The sequence below is a fragment of the Xiphophorus hellerii genome, chromosome 9, assembly GCF_003331165.1.
Source record: "Xiphophorus hellerii strain 12219 chromosome 9, Xiphophorus_hellerii-4.1, whole genome shotgun sequence".
NCBI lineage: Eukaryota > Metazoa > Chordata > Actinopteri > Cyprinodontiformes > Poeciliidae > Xiphophorus > Xiphophorus hellerii.
The window spans coordinates 4,691,955-4,712,310 of record NC_045680.1 but is presented as its reverse complement, the minus strand read 5'-3'; the positions used below and the strand labels follow the sequence as shown (position 1 = coordinate 4,712,310).

The 20,356-nt window shown below is 39.6% G+C and overlaps 1 protein-coding gene across 1 annotated transcript; it reads right to left on the bottom strand.

Annotated features, from left to right (window-relative positions):
* Positions 1–2,343: 2,343 nt before the first annotated feature.
* On the bottom strand, positions 2,344–13,737 carry mknk2b (MAPK interacting serine/threonine kinase 2b). The gene is made up of 14 exons (XM_032573181.1): positions 13,602–13,737; positions 13,022–13,243; positions 12,615–12,705; positions 12,328–12,429; positions 11,869–11,966; positions 9,979–10,058; positions 9,781–9,854; positions 9,596–9,700; positions 9,443–9,498; positions 9,213–9,308; positions 6,316–6,510; positions 6,066–6,230; positions 5,936–5,976; positions 2,344–5,339 (listed from the first exon to the last, which is right to left on the bottom strand). The coding sequence occupies exons 2-14, from the start codon at positions 13,070–13,072 to the stop codon at positions 5,066–5,068; spliced, it is 1,428 nt and encodes a 475-aa protein (XP_032429072.1). The 5' UTR covers positions 13,073–13,243; positions 13,602–13,737; the 3' UTR covers positions 2,344–5,065.
* Between the last annotated feature and the right edge of the window lie 6,619 nt (positions 13,738–20,356).

Genomic DNA, 20,356 nt, shown 5'->3' with positions numbered 1-20,356 from the left:
AATGCATATTTTAGCCATAAGCTTCTTAAATGACACCTACCTGCACAGCCACTGTCAAAGTTCACCCAGACTCCTGCTCAGGCTTTTTATCAGCTCCTGGACACCTGTTATTATTCCCAGGTGTGCAGGGACAGGTGACAAGTGAGGTAATAATTGGCTGCCTGTCAGCAGGTTAACATCTTGAGGTCATTTTAGTTGGATTTATGGATTTTTTCTCAAATTATAAAGCTGCACAATGGTACAAAGGAAAATAAGAAATATGAGAGGTGGAGGGAAAAAGCAGGAGAGAAGATATAATAATATAAAGACTCAGATTTTGACATTCTGGATTGAACAGCACACTCTTTAAAATAGGGAAAAATAACAGGAAATTGCTTTTGTAATTAGAGCTTGTGATGCTACTTTGTAAGAAATATATATACGGGGTGTCCAAAATGTGGCCTGAACTGAATTTGTGAGGCTGTAATTCAAGAATGATGCAAATTTTAACCCACCAGCAAAAATATATGATGCAGATGGAGACTTTTATTTTGAATCTGGGCAAAAATATTATTTCTCAACTCAAAATGTTTCTACTCTGAATCCTATTAGGGTTAAAACACAAGTATTCATCTTTTAATAACCAAAATTTGCTCACAAAATTGACCCACATGATAAAAAGTAACGCGATAAAATGTGAGAATCAGAGTTGTCCAGCAGGTGGAGCTAGATACCCATTCTGGGCCAGATGAAGCTACACAAATATTCCCCAGACTGTACAAAAAACAGCCTGGCGTTGCATCATTTAATGTCCCAATCTATGACGTCTGCAGTGCAGAAAAAGGGGTTATGTAACAAACAGGTTGGTATTTGATATTTCAGATCCGCGTGTCCTTTGAACAAAGCAAAAATACACACTGAAAGACCCAATAACATAAGGAAACGCTGAATATGAAATATAATGGCTGTCAAAAATAGTGATGCTTAAATTGGCCCATTTTAAGTGAAACATGAGGTGATATTTTATCTGATGCAAACTGTAACCCCGGGGTGAAACAACTGGCATTTGTTTTACTCAGCAGAAGGTATTTTGAATCTCCTGCAGCTCTTGCAGGAGGTTGCATCAGTCCTGTCAGATGATGCCACCCGGGTTTCTGCTTAGAGCGCCCCCTACGGCTGCTGCCGCAAGGTGAAACTAGTCACATTTTAAGCAGGTTGGAAACAAGTGAGCTCATATTTACCCACAGCCAAGGACACATGTGAGGCAGTCTGTGTCGGTATCAGGGAGTGTTTTCAGATCCGGATGAAACGACCTCAGCCTTGGCCAAGAGATAAGGCTGTTAATATAAAAGTTATAGTTCAGGTGTTTCCCATCAGGGGGATAAAAAAACGCTGCAGTAAGCAGACCAGCCTGGTGAAACACTTTGCTTCGTACAGAGGGTCTGGGTTCCACAAACGATTGCTTCATGGAGGTGTGGACGGTGTTGAGGTTTTAAATTTCACCCAAATAGATCTCTAGTTTCCACAAGTCTGAACCAAAAGTGATCCACGCCATCTTAGTAGGGAAGTTCATGCCTAAAGCATAACTGACGCATGGCTTCGAGACCAACAAAAAAGAATATGTGGAAAAATAGATGGTGTTGAGATCGACCCCTATCATTTGGAGAAGGAAAATATGTCAGAAAATGTGACCAAACTGCCTCCAATCTCATATTATAGCTAACTACCTAGTAAACAGGAAGAGTGCGTACAACATGGAGGAGCTTCACTGCCCCTCTAGTCTAAGCTACATTAGCTAAGCTAATTTTGCTAGTTCGGCAGCAAGTACAACAGCAAATATCACTGACATTTAGTATTAAACAGAGCCGGGTAGAGTACTCGAAAATTTTAATCAAGCGTTGGTTGTGATTTGTTTATTGTTGTCATAGCAACTCCCTGCCAATATGGCTGTCTATGAAACTGCTCGGACGTGTGACGTCACAATATGGACGTTTCGGTTATGTTTGCCCGTGACATACGTAATGCGCCAGTTCGACGTTACCCGTCCTCTATTGTGAAGATAAAAGTGCCGATCCAAACGAAGCGGCTGTTGATATTAATTTAATAATTACAATCAAAATAATTATTCGGAAGCGCAGACTGAACTCCGCTGCCATTACTACAGGCAGACTATAGTTCTAAAACAGCGCAGAAAATCAACGTCATCGTTCACAACGTCTCTCTCTGTTCGCTGATTGGCCCGGTCAAAAACCCACCGGAGAGAATCCGAGTCAAAGGGAGAAAGCCCAAACTGTACCGGAATCCAGAACTTTTGAGTGGAGTTGCATAAGAAAATAACTAGGTTATAAGCACACAAGATCAGAATGTAGTTCAAAGCATTTTATTGCATTTTCTTTTTTTTTTTTTTTTTTAGAAAAACAATACAAAAATCTGTTGCAACTGTCAAATGTTGCCTTGAGTGAACTGCAATCATTCACATGGTACAGTAAAGTGCTTATTTTAAATCAAATTTTTTGTACTTAAAGGACTTTTATACTTTAAATTTCTTCCCCTGAGCACAATAGGCCTGGGGCTGTTCAGTGTTAAAATTAGGCATCAGTTGACTAAAATGCTTGCGGACTGTATCAGTATAAACAGACTAAGCTCATGTCAATGAGAGGAGCTGTTTATAACATGTGATTCATGTTGCTGAAATTTTAGACGCCTGGCCTGTGGGCTACATTCAAACTGTGGGAGGCTTGTGATACTGTCCATTTGAATGACTGTATTTTAACACTTTTTTTTTCTTTTAACAAACAATACAAAAAAACAGAGGCTGCAAGATTTAATTCACCCCCTTTTTTCCCTGCAAACAAGAAGGCAGACCAGAACAAAAACTGCCACCGGACAGATGTTAGAAATGGTCGTGACCAATTAAACTCTTAATTATACCTGTGAGGATATTAGAGTGTGGCCAAAGTGTGTGCGTTAACAAGTTTCCAGCCCTGTCAGAAAATAGGGAACAACTTGGATGAAGCTTACAAAGGGAAGAAAGAAGGCAAAAAAAAAAAATACTGAAATGTATAGGTATCTTCAAAACCCCTAAAGATTGCCTGGATCGTCAGCTTAATGCTTTAAGATTGATAGCAAAGTAGTTTCCAACATTGGAGAAGAAACAGCTGCATATATAAACTTCAAGTAAGTCTTATTATAAGACATAAAACCCCATAATGATGTGTCTGTAGAAAGGTATTTAGAACTATTACAGTGTCCTATTATCAGCATAAAGGGGCCTTTTTGAGACCATTTCCAGAGTACCGCCGCTGCGCTGCTAACAGGACATGGACACATAGCAGTCTTCTCACGTCTCAATGCTACATGATGGATTACATGTTCATCGTCACAACTTGCACTTTCTTTGGTGAAATGGCTTCAGCGCTGAGACGACATCACCAGTCCATTACCTTTCACTTAATCGGTACAATTATTACCAACTTTCACACGTACAAAAGTTAAAAAAGAAAGAAAGAAAACTTGCCTTCAAGGGCATGAACGCTCCAGATCAACTAAACAAGCTTTGTGTATTTCACCTCATACAGCATACTCTCAACTTAAAAAAATAAAAATTAAAAATTAAAGGACAAATTCTGGAGCTATATCTAAACTGAACAGCACCAGGATTTAAAAAAAGACAATACACTCATCTAAAAGATAAAAATGTGGCACATTAATGTGGAGTTGTCGGAAGATAAAACATAAGCTCATAATACAGCTAATTTCAAATGTTTTTTTGTTCTTTTGTGGAATGTTTTTCCTTTTTAAAAAACATTTTCCTGAAAAAATATTACCAGTTTTTTATTTGTAAAGCAGTTTTGTTGTTCCGGAAAGGGTGCATGTCCCAAAAAAATGAAAAAAATGGTTGAAATTTTAGATGCATCTAATGGGGGTAAAACAAAAACAACAAAAAGATAGTCTGCTCACAGTGGCCATGTGCTTTTTCAAACCCCTTAAAGGAGTTCTAACCTTTACTTGCAAAATATTTAAGGTTAAATATCAAATGCACAATTTCATCAGAAAAAAAAAAAAATATATATATATATATATATATATATACAAAATCTGCTTGTAGAAAAAAAAATTTAAAAAAAGGGACACGTTGTGGATTCCTTACACTGAAAGTAACACTGACCCAATTTCACTTGCTAAGCTATTTAAGAGAATCTGAAATTAGCCTGAACCAACATACCAGTAATACAAGCTAAAAGTCTGTACTGGGTGGCCAGACACTTGCAAGCCGTCAACTTTTATACCATCAGACATGGTCTGAATGTCTCCAATAACAAGTGCTGCTGATAATTTGGCATATATGGTGAGATCACATTATGGACTATGGACAGAAAGGGACCGATTAACATTCTTTGCTCTTAAAGCATTAAGTGCATGGCCACCAGGCTGATGAGTGCATGCTCCAGAAGCTCAAATGAGAGAATGGAGGGGAGGAAAAAAAATAAATCTGAGCAGTCTCTAGCCACAGAACGGGCTGCACCAGGCACAGACAGGAAGTGGCTTCCAGCCCGTTCAGCCTCTCCGATACAAAATCCTTTTCAGACAGAACAGCCTTCATATTGGCATATTGCATAAGCTTGTATGTTTCAGCAGATGGGCCGCTCATGAGTGTACATACAGGCAAAGAGAACATTCCAGATAACTTAATTCACAGTGGATCCAGTTGTAACATGGGAGCAGCACAACAGGTTGTCCTTTGGTGTCTGAGCTTAAAGTTCTGACTTATAAACTGAGTCATATGAAGGAGAAAAAAAAAAGAAAATACTATCCCAAAACTAGAACTGGCCCTCCTCCCCAACCTGAATGTGCTATTATGCAGGCCCTGTGTAGTTGTGCTTCAGAAGTGCTGCATAAAGGTAGAAGGCATTATTTAGAGAGATGGCTGGAAGCGCCGTCCGTCTTCACAAGTCGGGACCAAAGCCGGATTGAGAGGAAAAAGAGGGAGGAGCCAAAACTGAGGAGGAGCGGTGGGAGGAATCAGAACAGTCCAGCCTGGAAAGTCCTTGTAGATGAGGTTTCAGGAAATCCAGGATGAAACAGTTCAAGCGCAGTCTCCCACGATGACGAGAGGAGCCAGGAGCTGGCAGAGCTCTGCAGCGGAGACGGGGCCGCCCTTTAGCTGGCTGTTGCGCTGCCTGCGCCGGGCCAGCTTGGAGTTGGATGGAGGCGACAGGCGCATGGAGGAGCCGCTAGCAGCTACGACCAGTGGAACTTCCTGCTGCTGCTGTTCCTCCATGCCGTCCTGTTCGGCCAGCTGCCGGTTTACAGCCATGGCCTTGTCGGCAAAGAATGTTAAATCCACGGCACTGCTGTTCCTGGAGGAAATAAAAGAAAAAAAAAACAACAAATAAGCTAATAGAAAAAATATCTTTCATAGCAGGCATTATTGGTGGATAAGGTTACAACGAACGATTATTTTTAGTTATCAATTATTCTGATAAATAATCAGATAAAAAAAATTGTCACTACAGATTTTTCATTCAACTACAAAAGCCTTTTAAGACATTTAAAGTTGCAAATAAACAAATGTGAATAAGAAAAATTGTATTGCCTAAAATGCAACAACATATGTTTCCTTTAATGAATTTGACACTAAAACTGCCACTTGAGGAGTTTTAGGTAAAACACGTGTACAGACCAAGCTCCTTTTTTTTTTATCTTAAATGCAAAATGTATATATATATATACACATTTTACAGTTTTGCTAATTTAGTGCTCTGAATATATTGATTTTTTCAGCAAGAAGCTTTTTTTGAGTCAGTACTCCGGTATATTTGGTGATTACGTTGTTTTTATTACTTTTTATTTTTGCTTTTATGATTTAAAGAACTTTGAACTGTGTTCTAAATTAGTTGATTAATAATCAATTAATCGTTTCAGCCCTCCTGCTGGAGTTTTAAAGTTGCCTTACCTCTGATGAATGATGGATGTTGATAAAATGTCAGATGCTCCCTATAAAGAAGGAGACACAATACTAGATTAGTGATAAAGTTCAAAGGTCAAACTTCCCATGCATTCACAGACATGCAGCCTGAGCTTACCCCTTGCACCCAGAGGTGCTGCAGCACCTGGCTGGCACTCAGACGTTTTTTGGCATCTCGAACCAGAAGTTTGGATATCAGGTCTTTGGCACTTGAGGAGATGTGAGCCCAGTCCTTCTCTGGGAACTCGTATTTTCCTTCCTGGATACTTTCAAACAAAGTGTTCTGCAGGTGGAGAGAGCTTTACCGTCAGCCATCTGTGTTTTTACTCGTCTCACATTGTGAAAGAATTAAAGCGTTAAAGTGTTACCTGGCAGGTGTGACAGGGTTCTCCCAGTTCCCATCCACAGTCACCGCCACATCGGCCCACGAAGGGCGGATAACCGCTCAGCATGATGTAGAGGATAACCCCGAGGCTCCAAAGGTCGCAGCGCTTGTCGTATATTGTAGCCTCTTCACTGAAGGCCTCGACTACTTCAGGTGCCATGTACTCTGCTGAGCCACACTGAGGGAGAAAAGCAACGTTTATAAGCATCGGAAAATCACAACCAACAGAAACAGAGATGTGTTTGCTGATACCTCAAGGCTACAAGAGTTAAGGCTGAAGAGAAGCTATTTTTACACACAGTCATGTTAATCAAATTTTAAAATTCTGATTCAGTTTGATGATTTTGCTCCCATCATGAAACAAATGTGGGGAGCGTTAGGTCAACCATAAAGCTTTACACAACCAAGTTTCTGCCTCGCTGTGTAACTGGGGAAGAAATTAGGCCAAACAGCAAAGCAGTGGAAGAGGATTGGCTGTTCTGTACAGCTGGAGCCAAGGCTGAGCTCTGGTTAGTTACATAACCTTGCAACACAAAAGCCAAATGTTTAAGTGGTTTGGGAGAGGAGATGAGAAGCAGGTCGTTGGTTCACCAGGACGAAGCTTTAACGCTTATTGTTGGGGATTAAGAATATACGTCAAAGGATGACTTCGCATCATTAAAAAACAAAAAAACAAAAAAACCCATTGCATTTCATATAGAAATACCACATATCCTTCCTGTTTAAGACGAACAGCATTTACATACACTGAGCAGGCGTTCATTGTATCCCAGTACCATATACCAGCTGTCGCTAACACCCCCAGCTTCCTTATGCAATAAAATTCACTGCGCAGGAACCTCAACTCAAACAAAGCTGCTACTGTCACAAAATCCCCTCCCCCTCCTTTTCACCACCATGTCTGGGGTGACTCGTTACCCAGACAAGCACACTGGATTTGGGCCAAAATGCCATTAAACCCCCACAATGATGCTCCTACATACTTAAGCCACCAATGGAAAGAAGTCGGCTCTTTAACAGGCTGATCGAACAGTCTGACAAGATATATAGACGTCAGCAAACTAAAAGTGTGATAGAAAGTATCTTTCTGGGACATCGTTTACTCTTCCTGCACATCTGTTGCAATCACCTTGTTCACTTACAGTAACACCCTCAAAACCTTCCTGTAAGCTGCAGTTATCTTCTACTCTGCGGCTACATTTGGAGGCAGTGCAACCTGGGGCTTTCCACCAGCCATGTGACTAGTCAGACCATGTTGGCAGCATTGACGACACACCTCTGCTGTTCGTAAACTACAGGATTATCTTGAAGAGGTTTACTGGCTGAGAACATGCACGGTCATGCAGGCGCACCTGTAACAAGGAACAAAAGCAGTTCCTTGAATTAAAAGAGCATTTTGAGCCATCTTGTTCCAGTTCTTCTCTTTAATTGAAAATATTTAAAGCAAAACCAGGATTCGTATTAAATTAAACCAGAGGAAGCTTTATGTTCTCTCCCTTGACCAGGATCATTTCATTTATAAGTTTCAGTGGAACTGCTGCCAGCATGATCTGAATTTAAAAGGCTTTGGGAACAGCTAGTTACAACCAGGAGCAGCGATAAATGTACGATCACTTATTGAGCAACAGCAGCTGTAGGAATGTGACTAAAAGGGGGCAGGGTGCAAGAACTAATAATGAAGTGACAATCAGATAACATTGTTCCAGTGATCAAGGCAACAAAAACAAGCTTCAGCGCATGACCAGACTGGGGATTTGTCCCTCCCCTTTGCTCATTGCTACAGCCAATCACTGCTCAGTTGCTGGGTGGTGGGGGGGAAGGACCAAAATTTCTAGAATAAGCCTTATGAACAGCCTTTGTATTAAAAACAAAGGGCAGAGTGCGGCTCGGGCTTCTGGGTGGAGACTTGTGCAGAAAAGGCATGATTTTGTCCCTCCTCACATGAAGGAAGGAAGGAAGTAAAGGAAATGAGAGTTTGTATTTTCCATATCCATGCCTCAGGATACAGCCTTGTAAAAGTTATATTGCCTTTTTTTGTGGTGTTAAATCCTCAAGGATATTACACAGTGTTCCAATCTTGGGGTCAACTCGTCTGTAAAAGAAATCCTACAATCCAAAACATCATTTCAAATCCACTCAGAGCCTCAAAATATGACAGAGTTCATCGAGGAGCTTAAAGAGTATGACACAGTTCAGGTCGGTGCAAAGAAGCTACAGTTACCAGTGTAGAAAGCCCCCTCTCTCTTCCCAACACATTCCTGCAGGCCTGAATGATATCCTTCACCTGCTCTGTTCAGTCTATTCAGCCCACCAACACACTGCATGTTGACAGCAGAGGAAAGCTTTCCAGTTCAACTTTTCTGATTCCGGGGACGGCAGATACTGTTTTCTGGATACAGTTCAGAGGAGATTCTTCCTGTTAGAACAACATGGGGGTTAAACACTCATAACCTCCGAAATCATGGGGCTAAATATTTACAACTGATAAGCTGGAGGACGCTGACATCAAGCAGAGGGCCTTTCTTTTAGCAGACAGTCATCGTACTTCGGAAAAGTGCGGTTCATAAAGAGGGTATTTGGGAGTCAATCCAAGGCCTTTCCAAGAAAACAGCGTTGCTCTGTACGATCATAACCTCACATAACGCAGCTCTAGTCCCAATCCATGAACTGCTCTGCACCGAGAATTGCTCAACCACTAATCAGTCAGCTGGATTTAATAGAGATATCATTTTACAGCCTGAAAATAACTTCCCTAATCCCAACAAGGACATAAAAATCACACCTCAAAAATCACATAAAAATTTTGTGTGACATGAGTTGCTAAAAATGACTGATTTATAAAAGTTTCTACAGAAAAATGTTTATAAAATCTGGACTTACAGGGGTGAGGAGTTCAGGAGTAGAGATGGGTGAGCTGTCACTGTTCAGTTTGATCCCACTGCCCAAGTCAAAGTCACAGATTTTGACTGGAGAAATCTGGCAAAACAAAAAAAAAAAAACATTTTTCAGTTTGTGTCATTCTGCTATAGTTAAAATCAAGAAGTGTTATCATAAATTATATTTATCAGGCACACGTGTTGGCCTTTGAACCAAGCGGACAGATAAGTCACCTTGTCTGCACTCTCACAGAGAATGTTTTCAGGTTTCAGATCTCGGTGGGCCATTCCTGAAAGACATTTAAATAAATCAGACTCTTTATTACACCAGCTGTTTCATCTGTCTGTCAGAAGAAACTCATCACTGCTGTATGCATGTAGGCTAACCTTTGTTATGGAGGAAATCTAGAGCACTGGCGATGTCATGGACAATAACACTGGCTTCCTGCTCGCTGAAGTGCTGCCTCTTGTGAATTTGCTCCAAGACTGACCCTAATATGAGGGTAAAGATGCTAGGTTAGCCTTGTGGAAAAGATAACAGAGCAAAACTATCGGCGGAAAAGGTAACATACCTCCTCTAAGCTTTTCAAACACCAGGTAGAATTTATCTTCCTCTTCAAAGAACTCCACCAGCTCCAGAATATTCCTGCAAAACGATAAAAATAAATGTTTAAACAACATCAGTTATCCAGTTATATGAACATAAAAGTATCCTGTGGTGGGGTGTGACTACCAAATCCATTTTGAAACAACAGATTATGAAAATATACCTGTGACCCTGGCACTGGTAAAGCATCTCAACCTCACGGAAGACACGACTGCGGCTATGACCTGGTCCTTTTTCAATCATCTGAAACAGAAGAAAACATGGTTTAAATATAAAAATAACAAAAATCACTTAGGAACTTCTGTGTTCCCAAACAAGAATACTGGTTTGGTGTAATTTCACCAACCAAATATTTGAGAACACTACTTGACTGCTGCCTACTAACTTTTATCCTACTTATTGCACTGTTGCAATGACATTTGATCCTACTTTCAGATGTGCTGGTTGGGAATTAACTTTCACAACCACACACTCTCCTGTGAATCACCTCTGTTCTTCAATGGCCACAGCAGTTTTCATAAGATCTCAGATCCTAATCCCAAACTGTTTACAATAACAGAAAGCACTCTAAAAATAACTGTCTGGAAACACCACAGCGAGGCCAACAGCTGCACAGCGCCCTCCCAGGAGAGACAGACTGCTGACGGAGCAAAAGGCCTGAAATTTCCAGCCCTGGTTGGTTATTGTCCGATTTGGAGGCTGCGCATGCCTCTCTTCCTGGTAGCTGGATTACTGATTGTATTGAAGGCCAGAGGGGCCCAGAGCTGCAGTGTGTGTTAAGGATTAATGCACAGACAGGAGGCTCATGAGCAGACCAGTGCCTGTTCACTGATTCTGTCCGAGTCAGCAGCAAAAACACAACTATGCTCTCCTGAAAGAATAAAAAAAAGCATTTAAACTAAAATTAAATACTAAAAAAACCACCAAGATTAACACTAAACTGATAGATTCCATGTAGTTTATTAAAATAAACTGTTTAAAAAGTCTTCACTAAGTTAAGATCATATCTATCAAAACTTGAATATAAAGCCTTTGTCCTCAGCCTATAGCCAGACACGCTGCACAGACGCCTGCAACAAACCCACATACAACCAACCCAAAACATCCACTGCCTGGAGGGGGAGGGGAGAGACGGGACATCTGGCAGGAGCAGTCCGAACCCCCTCCATTTCTCTGAAGACCTCCAATAGCCACCAACCTTCATGCCTCCTCCTCCTCCCTGCATAACTGCCACCCACCCAGAGCACAGAGCAACCCACCCTGTACTTAACAAGGACAGTAACTACACATGGTGTGCATGACCACTTTACAGTGTTTATGACAATGACATGGAAGGAAGGTAAAGAGCAGCTTTTTAGTGTTCAACCCCACTCCCCAAAAACATCTACAAGCAAGAAGAAAAGTAGAAAGTTCCAGCAAGTTAGGAAAAGTTTCACAAAAAGTTCACTTTGTCTTTGGAAGACCATGAGAAAAAAAAGTAAAAGCTACACAGAGTTAGAACAAAACAGTGTAAACACACTGGGTCACAACCCTCACCCACCACCCCCTCCTTCCTCTTTGGGTTTTGTTTTGGAACAGTTCATAGCACATAATGTTCTCGCTATGAGCGTCCTCTGTAGGCAAAAAGAGCAAAATAAAAAGGGGGTGGGTATATCCCGCCAAGCACTCCGATAGGCTCAAACTAGAACTGGGAGAGGAAGTATCCGATAACAGCAGCTAATGTTGCAAGTTGAAAACAGTGCAGAGGCAGCATAGAAAAGCCTCTGCGAACATCCACAGCAGAGGTCTGATCTTAAGCTAAACAGGAACATGAAACAGGGTGGGAATTTCTTCAAAATCAAACTAAACAAAAAAAAACAAGTAGTACAGGTACATTATTAAAATCTCCATATTCTCTCCAGCGGTTTCCCACAAATCTTTTTGCAAGCAGCAAAGAAACATCCCATTTTCAGAGAATCATATCTACTGACCACACAGAAGACTAAAGGCTGATGCAACATTGTAATTGTTTTCAAAACATCCCAGTTATGCATCATGTGTAGCATTGCCTTACCTTGACAGCATATTCTTTGTTGGTGATCAGGCTGATGCAAGCTTGCACTCTGGCATACGCTCCCTCTCCTAATACTTCTTCTTGGAGTCTGTAGACATCTGTGGACCAAACAGCAGAGAGAAATTGATACTATATTGACTAGAAATGTAAGATTTGGAAATAGAGTTATAAATATTGCTGCTATGGCTGATAACCAATATTATCTACTGTTTGTATTGCCCTAAACTGTGAAAAACGAACCAACCACACTGCTGACATTGCATCTCTGCTTCAGTTAAACACCTCCTAATCACTGTCATATGCACAAATAAATACCACATGGCCAACTCCCTCCTGAGACGCATACAATATCAATATACGACTGATACTTTAAAAAAAAGGTTAACTTTGACTGATACCGATGTACAGAATGCCTCTAAACACCCCCATAATATATATAAGGACAGAAAATATTTTTACCCTCGAATCGTCCAGAGAAACTGTCCGTTGCTCGGCAACGCTTTTTCTTCTTGTTTCTCTTCTTGGCATCAGGAATGTCAATAGGCTGGCTTGAAGGCATGTCTAACCAAACAGATTTTTTTAAGCACGTGAGTAAACGAGGACAACAAGATAAACGAGAATAAAATCTAGAGCATGTGATACAGACAGTTATAGAAAGAATGTTTCCTAACCAATTGATCAAAAGATTTGTTATGATTTGTGCAGATTTAAAAGTAGTTTTCAGAACCTCTGCAGCGCACACTCACCATGTCTTGGGGCAGAACCAAAATTAAAGGAAGAATCAATGTGATGGGACCCGTTCTTGGGGAAGTCCTCCAATTCGAATGGATTTTGGCCCTGAGAAGTCATAAACATACTTGTTACTGTAAACTGTCTTAATTAACTTCTAAATAAAGATTAGCAGTAACTTATCACTGATATGGCAACCTATAAAGTCAAAGTACAATCAGAAGTCCTTGCTAAGGATCAGTGTAGATATTCCCATTGTTAATATGTGTTGCTGAAGCACCTTTAAGCAACCTGCACAAGTGTGAGTTGTCAGAAATAAGAAGGGGGCTTGCAACAAGACGATCACCCCTTTAACACAAGCTGATAGACGTCCTCTGATTAAACACTGCAGTCTCCCACAATAAAGCTATAAAAGAAGGCTCACCTTGAAAGAGCGGTGGAATCCAGTGACTTCGGTAATCTTATTTTGCACCATTTTTGCTTTGATTCGGGGGATTTTGTTCCCTGGAGGATGTGCGGCGGCAGTGGTTTTATTTAGCGGTGTATCAATTTGCACTTCTCCGAAACCGAGTCGTTTCAGAGAGAGTCACAAGTGATGACACTGCGCTGGCTGGTACGCTTGCTGTGGCGTTGTTAAACGGGAGCCCTGCGTGGACGAGGCAAACACACCCACATTAAGAAACATTTGAAACAAAAATACCATAAGCTCCAACATGGTCTCGCTTTTTTGTTCTGCGTGTACACCAAATCCAATTTGAGCGTTCAAATACAGAAAAACTGTAACACGGGCTAGCCAGCAAAAGTAGGCAAATACAATTTAAGCAAAATGCAAAAGGCAGGGAGATGCTAACAACCGTTAAACTAACCCATACTTCTGCTGTAGGTGGTGGTGCAGCGCACGCGACTTAACCGTTAAAACACAGGACTGTAACGGTCGACCAGCAGAACACTAAAGTCGCCATTTGCAACAAAAAATAACATAAAGTGAAATGTAGTTCACTCACCCCGTTGTTAATGTTTATAGCTCCAGTGTTAGCGTCGTTGTTTGACCCACTGCTCCAACGGCCGCTGAGGGCAGTCAAAGGGGATATTGGCCGGATAATTTGTGCGTGGAAGGTGGCTGGAAAACTACAGCGTGGGTGCTTTTATAACCTCCTGTTGGCTCCTCCCTCCTTCCCACTCCAACTGACGAGATGGGTCACGTGCTTTCTAGAAAAGGACATGCTTGGCAAGGTTCCATTTCGCTTTATTTTTAATATTCATAACATTCTCTTTGAACCGAAGAAAGAATATATTTTGCGCTGCTTGACAAGGATTGAGATTTAACATTTAATATCTTTAGATGCGTTTCTGGGAGTATTTAATGAAAAGTGTAGATAACGGGACAGCATTGCTCGCCATTGAGCTCTGTTTTGCTTTAGAGTCATTACGAGGGTATGTGTGTGGAGGAAGGAAATGGTGTGAGTACGTGCGTGTCGGCACAGTACAACTGTTCTTGTGAGGACTCTTCATTCGAGACGGACTCCAAAGGAATGACACCCCGAGCACAAGTTGTCGACAGACGCGACACGGATCAGATCACAAGCTTCTGCCGATGAAAACACAAAACATGGCCCTGTGCAGGACGAAAACGTGGTTAATTTTATATATAAAAAATACCCACCTTGTTTATTTTCTTAGGAATATGTATATGCGTAAAACGTCTTTCACTTTTATATTCAGTTGCATCTATGATGTTGCTAAAAATCCCCGTCTGACTCAATGCACACACCTCATTGCAGACATGCGCTCCTTCATGCAATGTTATGAAGAGATTGTTTTCAATACGTGGGGTGTTTCATTTTAATTTTTGATTTAATAACGTAATGACAGATTATGCTGTCAGAATTACACATACTTTAAAGCATGTTTGAGTTGACACAGTACAGTTTTTGTAAATTATGCTTTGTTTTATAACATTTAGGATTAGAAAAAGATTTTGTGTATTACACAGTGTACACAAATATGTGGTTTCATCAGTAATTATTACATTTTTTTATCATCTTTACATAACATAGACAATTTAAATGTGTGTTATGACTCTATGCAACATATTGTAATATTGAAATAGCTCCAACCCATTGGAATGCACCTGAAAATGTGGTTTTTCATGTGTTAAATTTTGAGCTTAACCTCAACATAACGTAATAATAAATACATATTCTGTTTCATTGTATGCTGCAATAAAGTTGTCATGCATGTGTGCATCGTCTGCAGTACGTGATTTGTGAGTATGTAAAAGACATTGTGCAAGAGTGAGGTTTGTAAACAAGCAGCTGCAGATAAGCCCTCTGTGATGTACAGTGACGCAAACGTGCATGTTTTGTAGTCCGATGAAGCTCTTGTTCTGACGATGGTGGTGACAAAGTGTCATGGCTGTGACACTGAAAGAAATCCAAGAAGTCTGAATTTGCAGAGATGATTCTGCTAACTGGGCCATCTGCTAACTGTGCGATGCCACAGCAGTATTTTTGGCATGCTAATGCAGTATTTCTATAATATCACATTTGTTTTTGGATTTACTGCAAGTAAATGGTCTTCTGGAAACGATATTCATTGTTTATATGGTCTAAACATTTTTGAGAACATGTTGCATTTTTGTTTAACAAGTCTGACTGTCTCATCAGATCACATTCTTTGTCCATAGGCTGTATCTGACTCCATGTGGTTCTTATTGTTGCAGCACAGTCCAGTTCTGTCTAACATCAGTGGCTTCTTAGTCAAACCTTGTACAGTTTGCTGGTAGCTATCAATAGTCTTGTGACTGAAGGCTCTCCTCTCCTCCTCCTCCTTTCACCTTCTGCCCCTCAAACATAAACCTGAAGGTAGAAAACATTATGCAAGCTTTCAGCTCACTCTCCGTAGCCAAGAGCACATCGTGTAGTCGAAACTTTTAGACAAACAAGATCCCACTTGGAAGTGGGTGGGGACGTAGTCTGAGTTATTGCAGGTCAAGCCGGGGAGGAATGGGCTGACACATGAATACCTTCAGATGGCTACAACTCTGCGTCTGACGTGAAAGGCGGGGGTCTTCTTTTCAGAGAACCAAGCTTGGACACATTAGAGAGATGTGGTGCATGTGCATTGCTGTTTTTGTTGCTTTTAAACTGCAAAATACATTTTAAAAGTAATATTTTGTTCAAAAAAAGGAAGACAGAAAATCTTTTCAGCTGTAATAAGTATGAAATATATATTTATGCGATGCTGCTGTAAGTAAAAAACGGGTTTCATTTCAAACACCAGAAATTGTAGAAAAGAAAAGAGTTAAAATAGATTATCTATAAAATTTGTTATTTGATATGTGCTAAACTGAGGGATGAGAAGATGAAAATTAGCTTTGGACTACAGTCTGATGTGTTTACAAATAATATTTTTAATTAGTATGCAACATATCTGTTTTAAATAAACAATTTTAAAGTTAAAGTTGCAATAATGCTCTCTGTAACATATTTCAATCAATCAATCAAGTTTATTTGTATAGCAAAATTCAGCAACAAAGCAGTTCAAAGTGCTTTACATCATAAAAACACAAAAATACAAAGTCCTAAAAAACCACCACACGGTCAACAATTTAGAAAACCAGTAAAAAACATTATTTTTTTATGAGCGCCACCATCAAAATTATCAATACACATCAAATATGTTGGTCAATGTTCCATTTACTATTGTTGAAAAGCAACTCTAAACATGTGGGTTTTTAGTCTCGATTTAATGGAACTCAGTGTTTCAGCTGTTTTATAGTTTTCTGGAAGTTTACTCCATATTTGTCGTGAGTAGAAGTTGAATGCCGCTCTGTTGTTTTAATGCAAACCTGAGCAAAAATACAGATTTAAAAAGGCATTACATTATCTGATAGTTTATAAGTGCTTATTGCACAGAATGTCATACATGTTTGCTGTTATTCTCTTTACTTTAGATGGACTAGCTAGCCTACAGCCTGCTGCTTTACAGACATCCTGGTAAGAGCCAAATTTGACTTTATTGCAAATGAGGAAAAATGAAGTTAACAGTGGGTGTGGGAGTCATTGTTATGTTGCTTTAGATGGTAAACTTTAAACTGTAATCAAATCACAACACATTTTAGCGGTTTTGAAACCATAACGTTTAAAAAACACGATCTATGTTGATAGATTGATAAACATTTCTCAGGTTCAAAACATCTACAGAGCTTATTTTTCAGACTCTGGCATCCAAAGTGTGCAGAAATCAAGACATTATAACAATGAAAGCCAAATTGTTTGGATTTCAGATCGTTAGATGATGACTGACATGGCTGCAGGATTCATAGAACCTGTTTGTTGCAAAAATATTCCTCCAGTACAAGACTCATGCGGGCATGAGTGAAGCGTTCACAACTCTCGTATGTGCAAATGCATTCATAGGATTCAAATCAGGCACATACAAAACACACTGAAAGGCCAAGGAGATTAGTGATCTCCATGCAGCCAGAAGCCTTACTCTGTTACAATAATCTGCATACTGTTCTCAAGTTGGATGGTCATAGCGACCCAGAGTGTCCAGTGTGCCTGCTCCTCCTGTTTAGCAACATGATACCAAAAAGGAAGCGGCTTCCAGAGGAGAAGACTCATAAACATAGCCTGTGGTTGTAGTAGATGAGCTTTTGGCTTTAAAGGAGCATTACTGCAGCCTTCTGGATCTGGAACATTCCAGGAATCCGCTTTGACTCTGAGTTGGAGCAGATTTCTGCAGCAGCATTGTTCCCATTTAGATTCAGGAAACGCTTTGTGTTGAAGTCACACTGCGATCTTGTTACATAACCACTTATAACAACCATTCGGGTATGACTGTTTTTTTTGTTGTTGTTTTTTTCATTACAGTTTGAGGAATCAGCCTTCAGATGGATTTCTTCTTCTTTTTCTGGAGTAATAAAGCTGAGCTGTTTGTTCATCTGAAAGCACACAGAACATTATTTTTAATGTATTTAGGCTTATTTAGATTTAAACAATGTTAATATTCATTGCAGCACTATTGTGGGCAAATCGACGGTCAGATATTCAAATACCTATATAAGGTCATCCATTAAATGACCTTAAATGGATGACATTTAATGTCATCCATTAAAACAAGACAAATGTCTTGTTTTCTTGTAACAAGACATTTTCCCATGTTACAAGTGAAATAATTTTGATAAATGCATTCAAACCATAGTTCTTACATTATAGATTGTAATATGAGAAAAATTCATTGTTCCACTGGCAGATTATTTCACTTGTACCTAGTACTTTTTAGGACTTATTGACTTAAAACGAGCTCCTGTACTTTGCTGAAAAGTTACTTATAATTGAGTTTTGTCTTATTTCAGGTGTATTAAGATATTTGCACTAGAAACTAAACCAAAAATATTTAGTAAGATTTTATGTTTTTGCAGTGTGGTTCAGAGAATCGTATTAAATTTAAACTTCAGCATTTTATTCTTCTTCCTAAGGTTTATAAACATCATATGATCGTTCAAACTGGGAAAACAAAATGGGTCAAATGTATTCTTAAATCCCTCAAATTCACATGCAATTCATGATGAATTTAATACGGTTCTCTGAACCACAATGCAAAAACATAAAATCTCATCAAGTATTTTTTTTGTCCAAATATCGTATTGCACATGAAATAAGGCAAAACTAACTTACAAGTAGCTTGTCAGGAGGATAAAGTAACTTATTTTAACCTACAACTGCTTAATATTGATGGAAAAGTACTAGTTCCAGTGGCAGTTTTTTTTCTTGTAACAAGACATTTTCCCATGTTACAAGTGAAATAATCTGCCATAGAAACCAGAACTTTTCATCAGTATTGAGCAATTATTTACTTTATCTTGCTGAAAGGTTACTTGTAAGTTAGCTTCGTCTTATTTCAAGTAAACTCATTTGCACTAGAGACTCGACTACTTTGTGAGATTTTGTGTTTTTTCAGTGCAGCAGCTTGTCTTTGTTTTTGTATCCTCTCAAAAGAGGAATAGCCTCCTTTTAATCACGTCCCTGATTCCTAGGTTTTGCAGAAGCTTCGCCACCAGATGCATGACTCACACCCCACAGAGTCGTTTGGGTGTGTGCTGAGTCACAAAATGTCCCAAACCCTCTTCTGACTGTAAAACTGGCCACACTGTACCAGCAAAACAACACCCGGGGCCAGTGGCGTGTAAAATCAAAACTGGACGAGCGTCAGTTAGTTTTCATTGGCCGCAGGCCGTCATGAATTCCTCCCTTGTTTCCCTTTCGCGTCTTGGAGCTGCTGCAGAGCTTTCTCTCCGAGGCTGTCTGGTACATTCCAGCAGGGGAAAAACACAGAAGGGTGGGGGCAGGGACGAGCAAAAGGCAAGGCTGGGTTTGGTTCATCTCACACGTAACAAGCAAAGCACACGCTGCCAGGGAACAAGGGAGGGAGAGGAGAGGCAATCCTGTAAAAGGATCGGGCTACAGCAGGCTATGAGGTCATTTCAGTGGGTGATGTTACTGGAGCACAACGTTACATCATGTGGCTTCTTTAAAATATATATTTGTATGTCAAAACCTACTTTTTCCATCCTCCCCAAGATTGACTGAAGGAGGAGAAACATGGAATGTGAATCCAATGTGAACATCCTTGTAGAAATAACACTAAAGCTGCAGCTTAAATAGAAATATGTTCGCATTTTACAGATATATTGAGTTATTCCTATTGGCTGTAGAGCTATCGCTAATGAAGATTAAAAAAAATATGGGTGTAATACCAGTCAGAAGTTTACATACCCTGAATTTCATAGTAAAAATGAGTTTGACGCTCCTTTAATTTGTTGTGACGCTTTAAAGTCAGATGATTGAAACTTTAGCAGAGTTTGATGCTCCAACTGCACAATAATCCCAAACTTACATCTAAAATAGTTTAAATAAAAGACTAAAGCTTATATGGAATCTCTCCGACATTTCTTTCTGAAACTTTTTCACCAAAAGCCGAGTCAATTATGAGAAAATAACACATTTAAAGAAAGTTGATCAATTCTAAGAAGACCGGTCAAATATAGTTGACTTTATTGCGTCTCACTAATAAATAGCATTGAGTTAACTACTTTTGGTTCTTGATTTGAGCATTTAAGAGTAATTTTCAATTATCTGTTGATGGAACCATTATAGTTTTTATCATATTCAATGAAATGTATTTACTGAACAAGACAAATACTCTTAGCTCTTTTATGTTGGTCCAACCCAGATGAAGTTACAAGATTTTTCATCATAAAAGATGTTAAAATAGATTAGTAGATTTGTTTCTCCAACTTGTTAAATGTTAACTTTACAAGTACAGTTTTATAGTGTGCATATTCCAGTACATGAGTGTGTTGTTATATCTGAACGGGGGATTTCCTTGTGGGAACATTACATCTGCTTTCAGATGGGCTGACCTCAAACATTTGAAATGCATTTGATCAGAACTTGAGTAGACTTTTTACCAAATATGTTTTTACTCTTGAGTAATTTTTTCGGACAGCTACTTTTTACTTTTACTTGGGTAAAAATATTTTGAAGTAATGCTAATCTTAATTGAGTAGAACTTATGAGTACTCTAGTTAAGAGACTGATATCCCAGCATGACGGGGTCTGCTCAAATGAAGGATAAAATGTATATTTTAATAATAAATATTTTCATTAAGTACCAGATATAATAACCAGTGACAATGTTTCGGGTTTTCTCCAGTTGAAACGTGACTGCAGGCGGGTCACGTTCGTGTCAA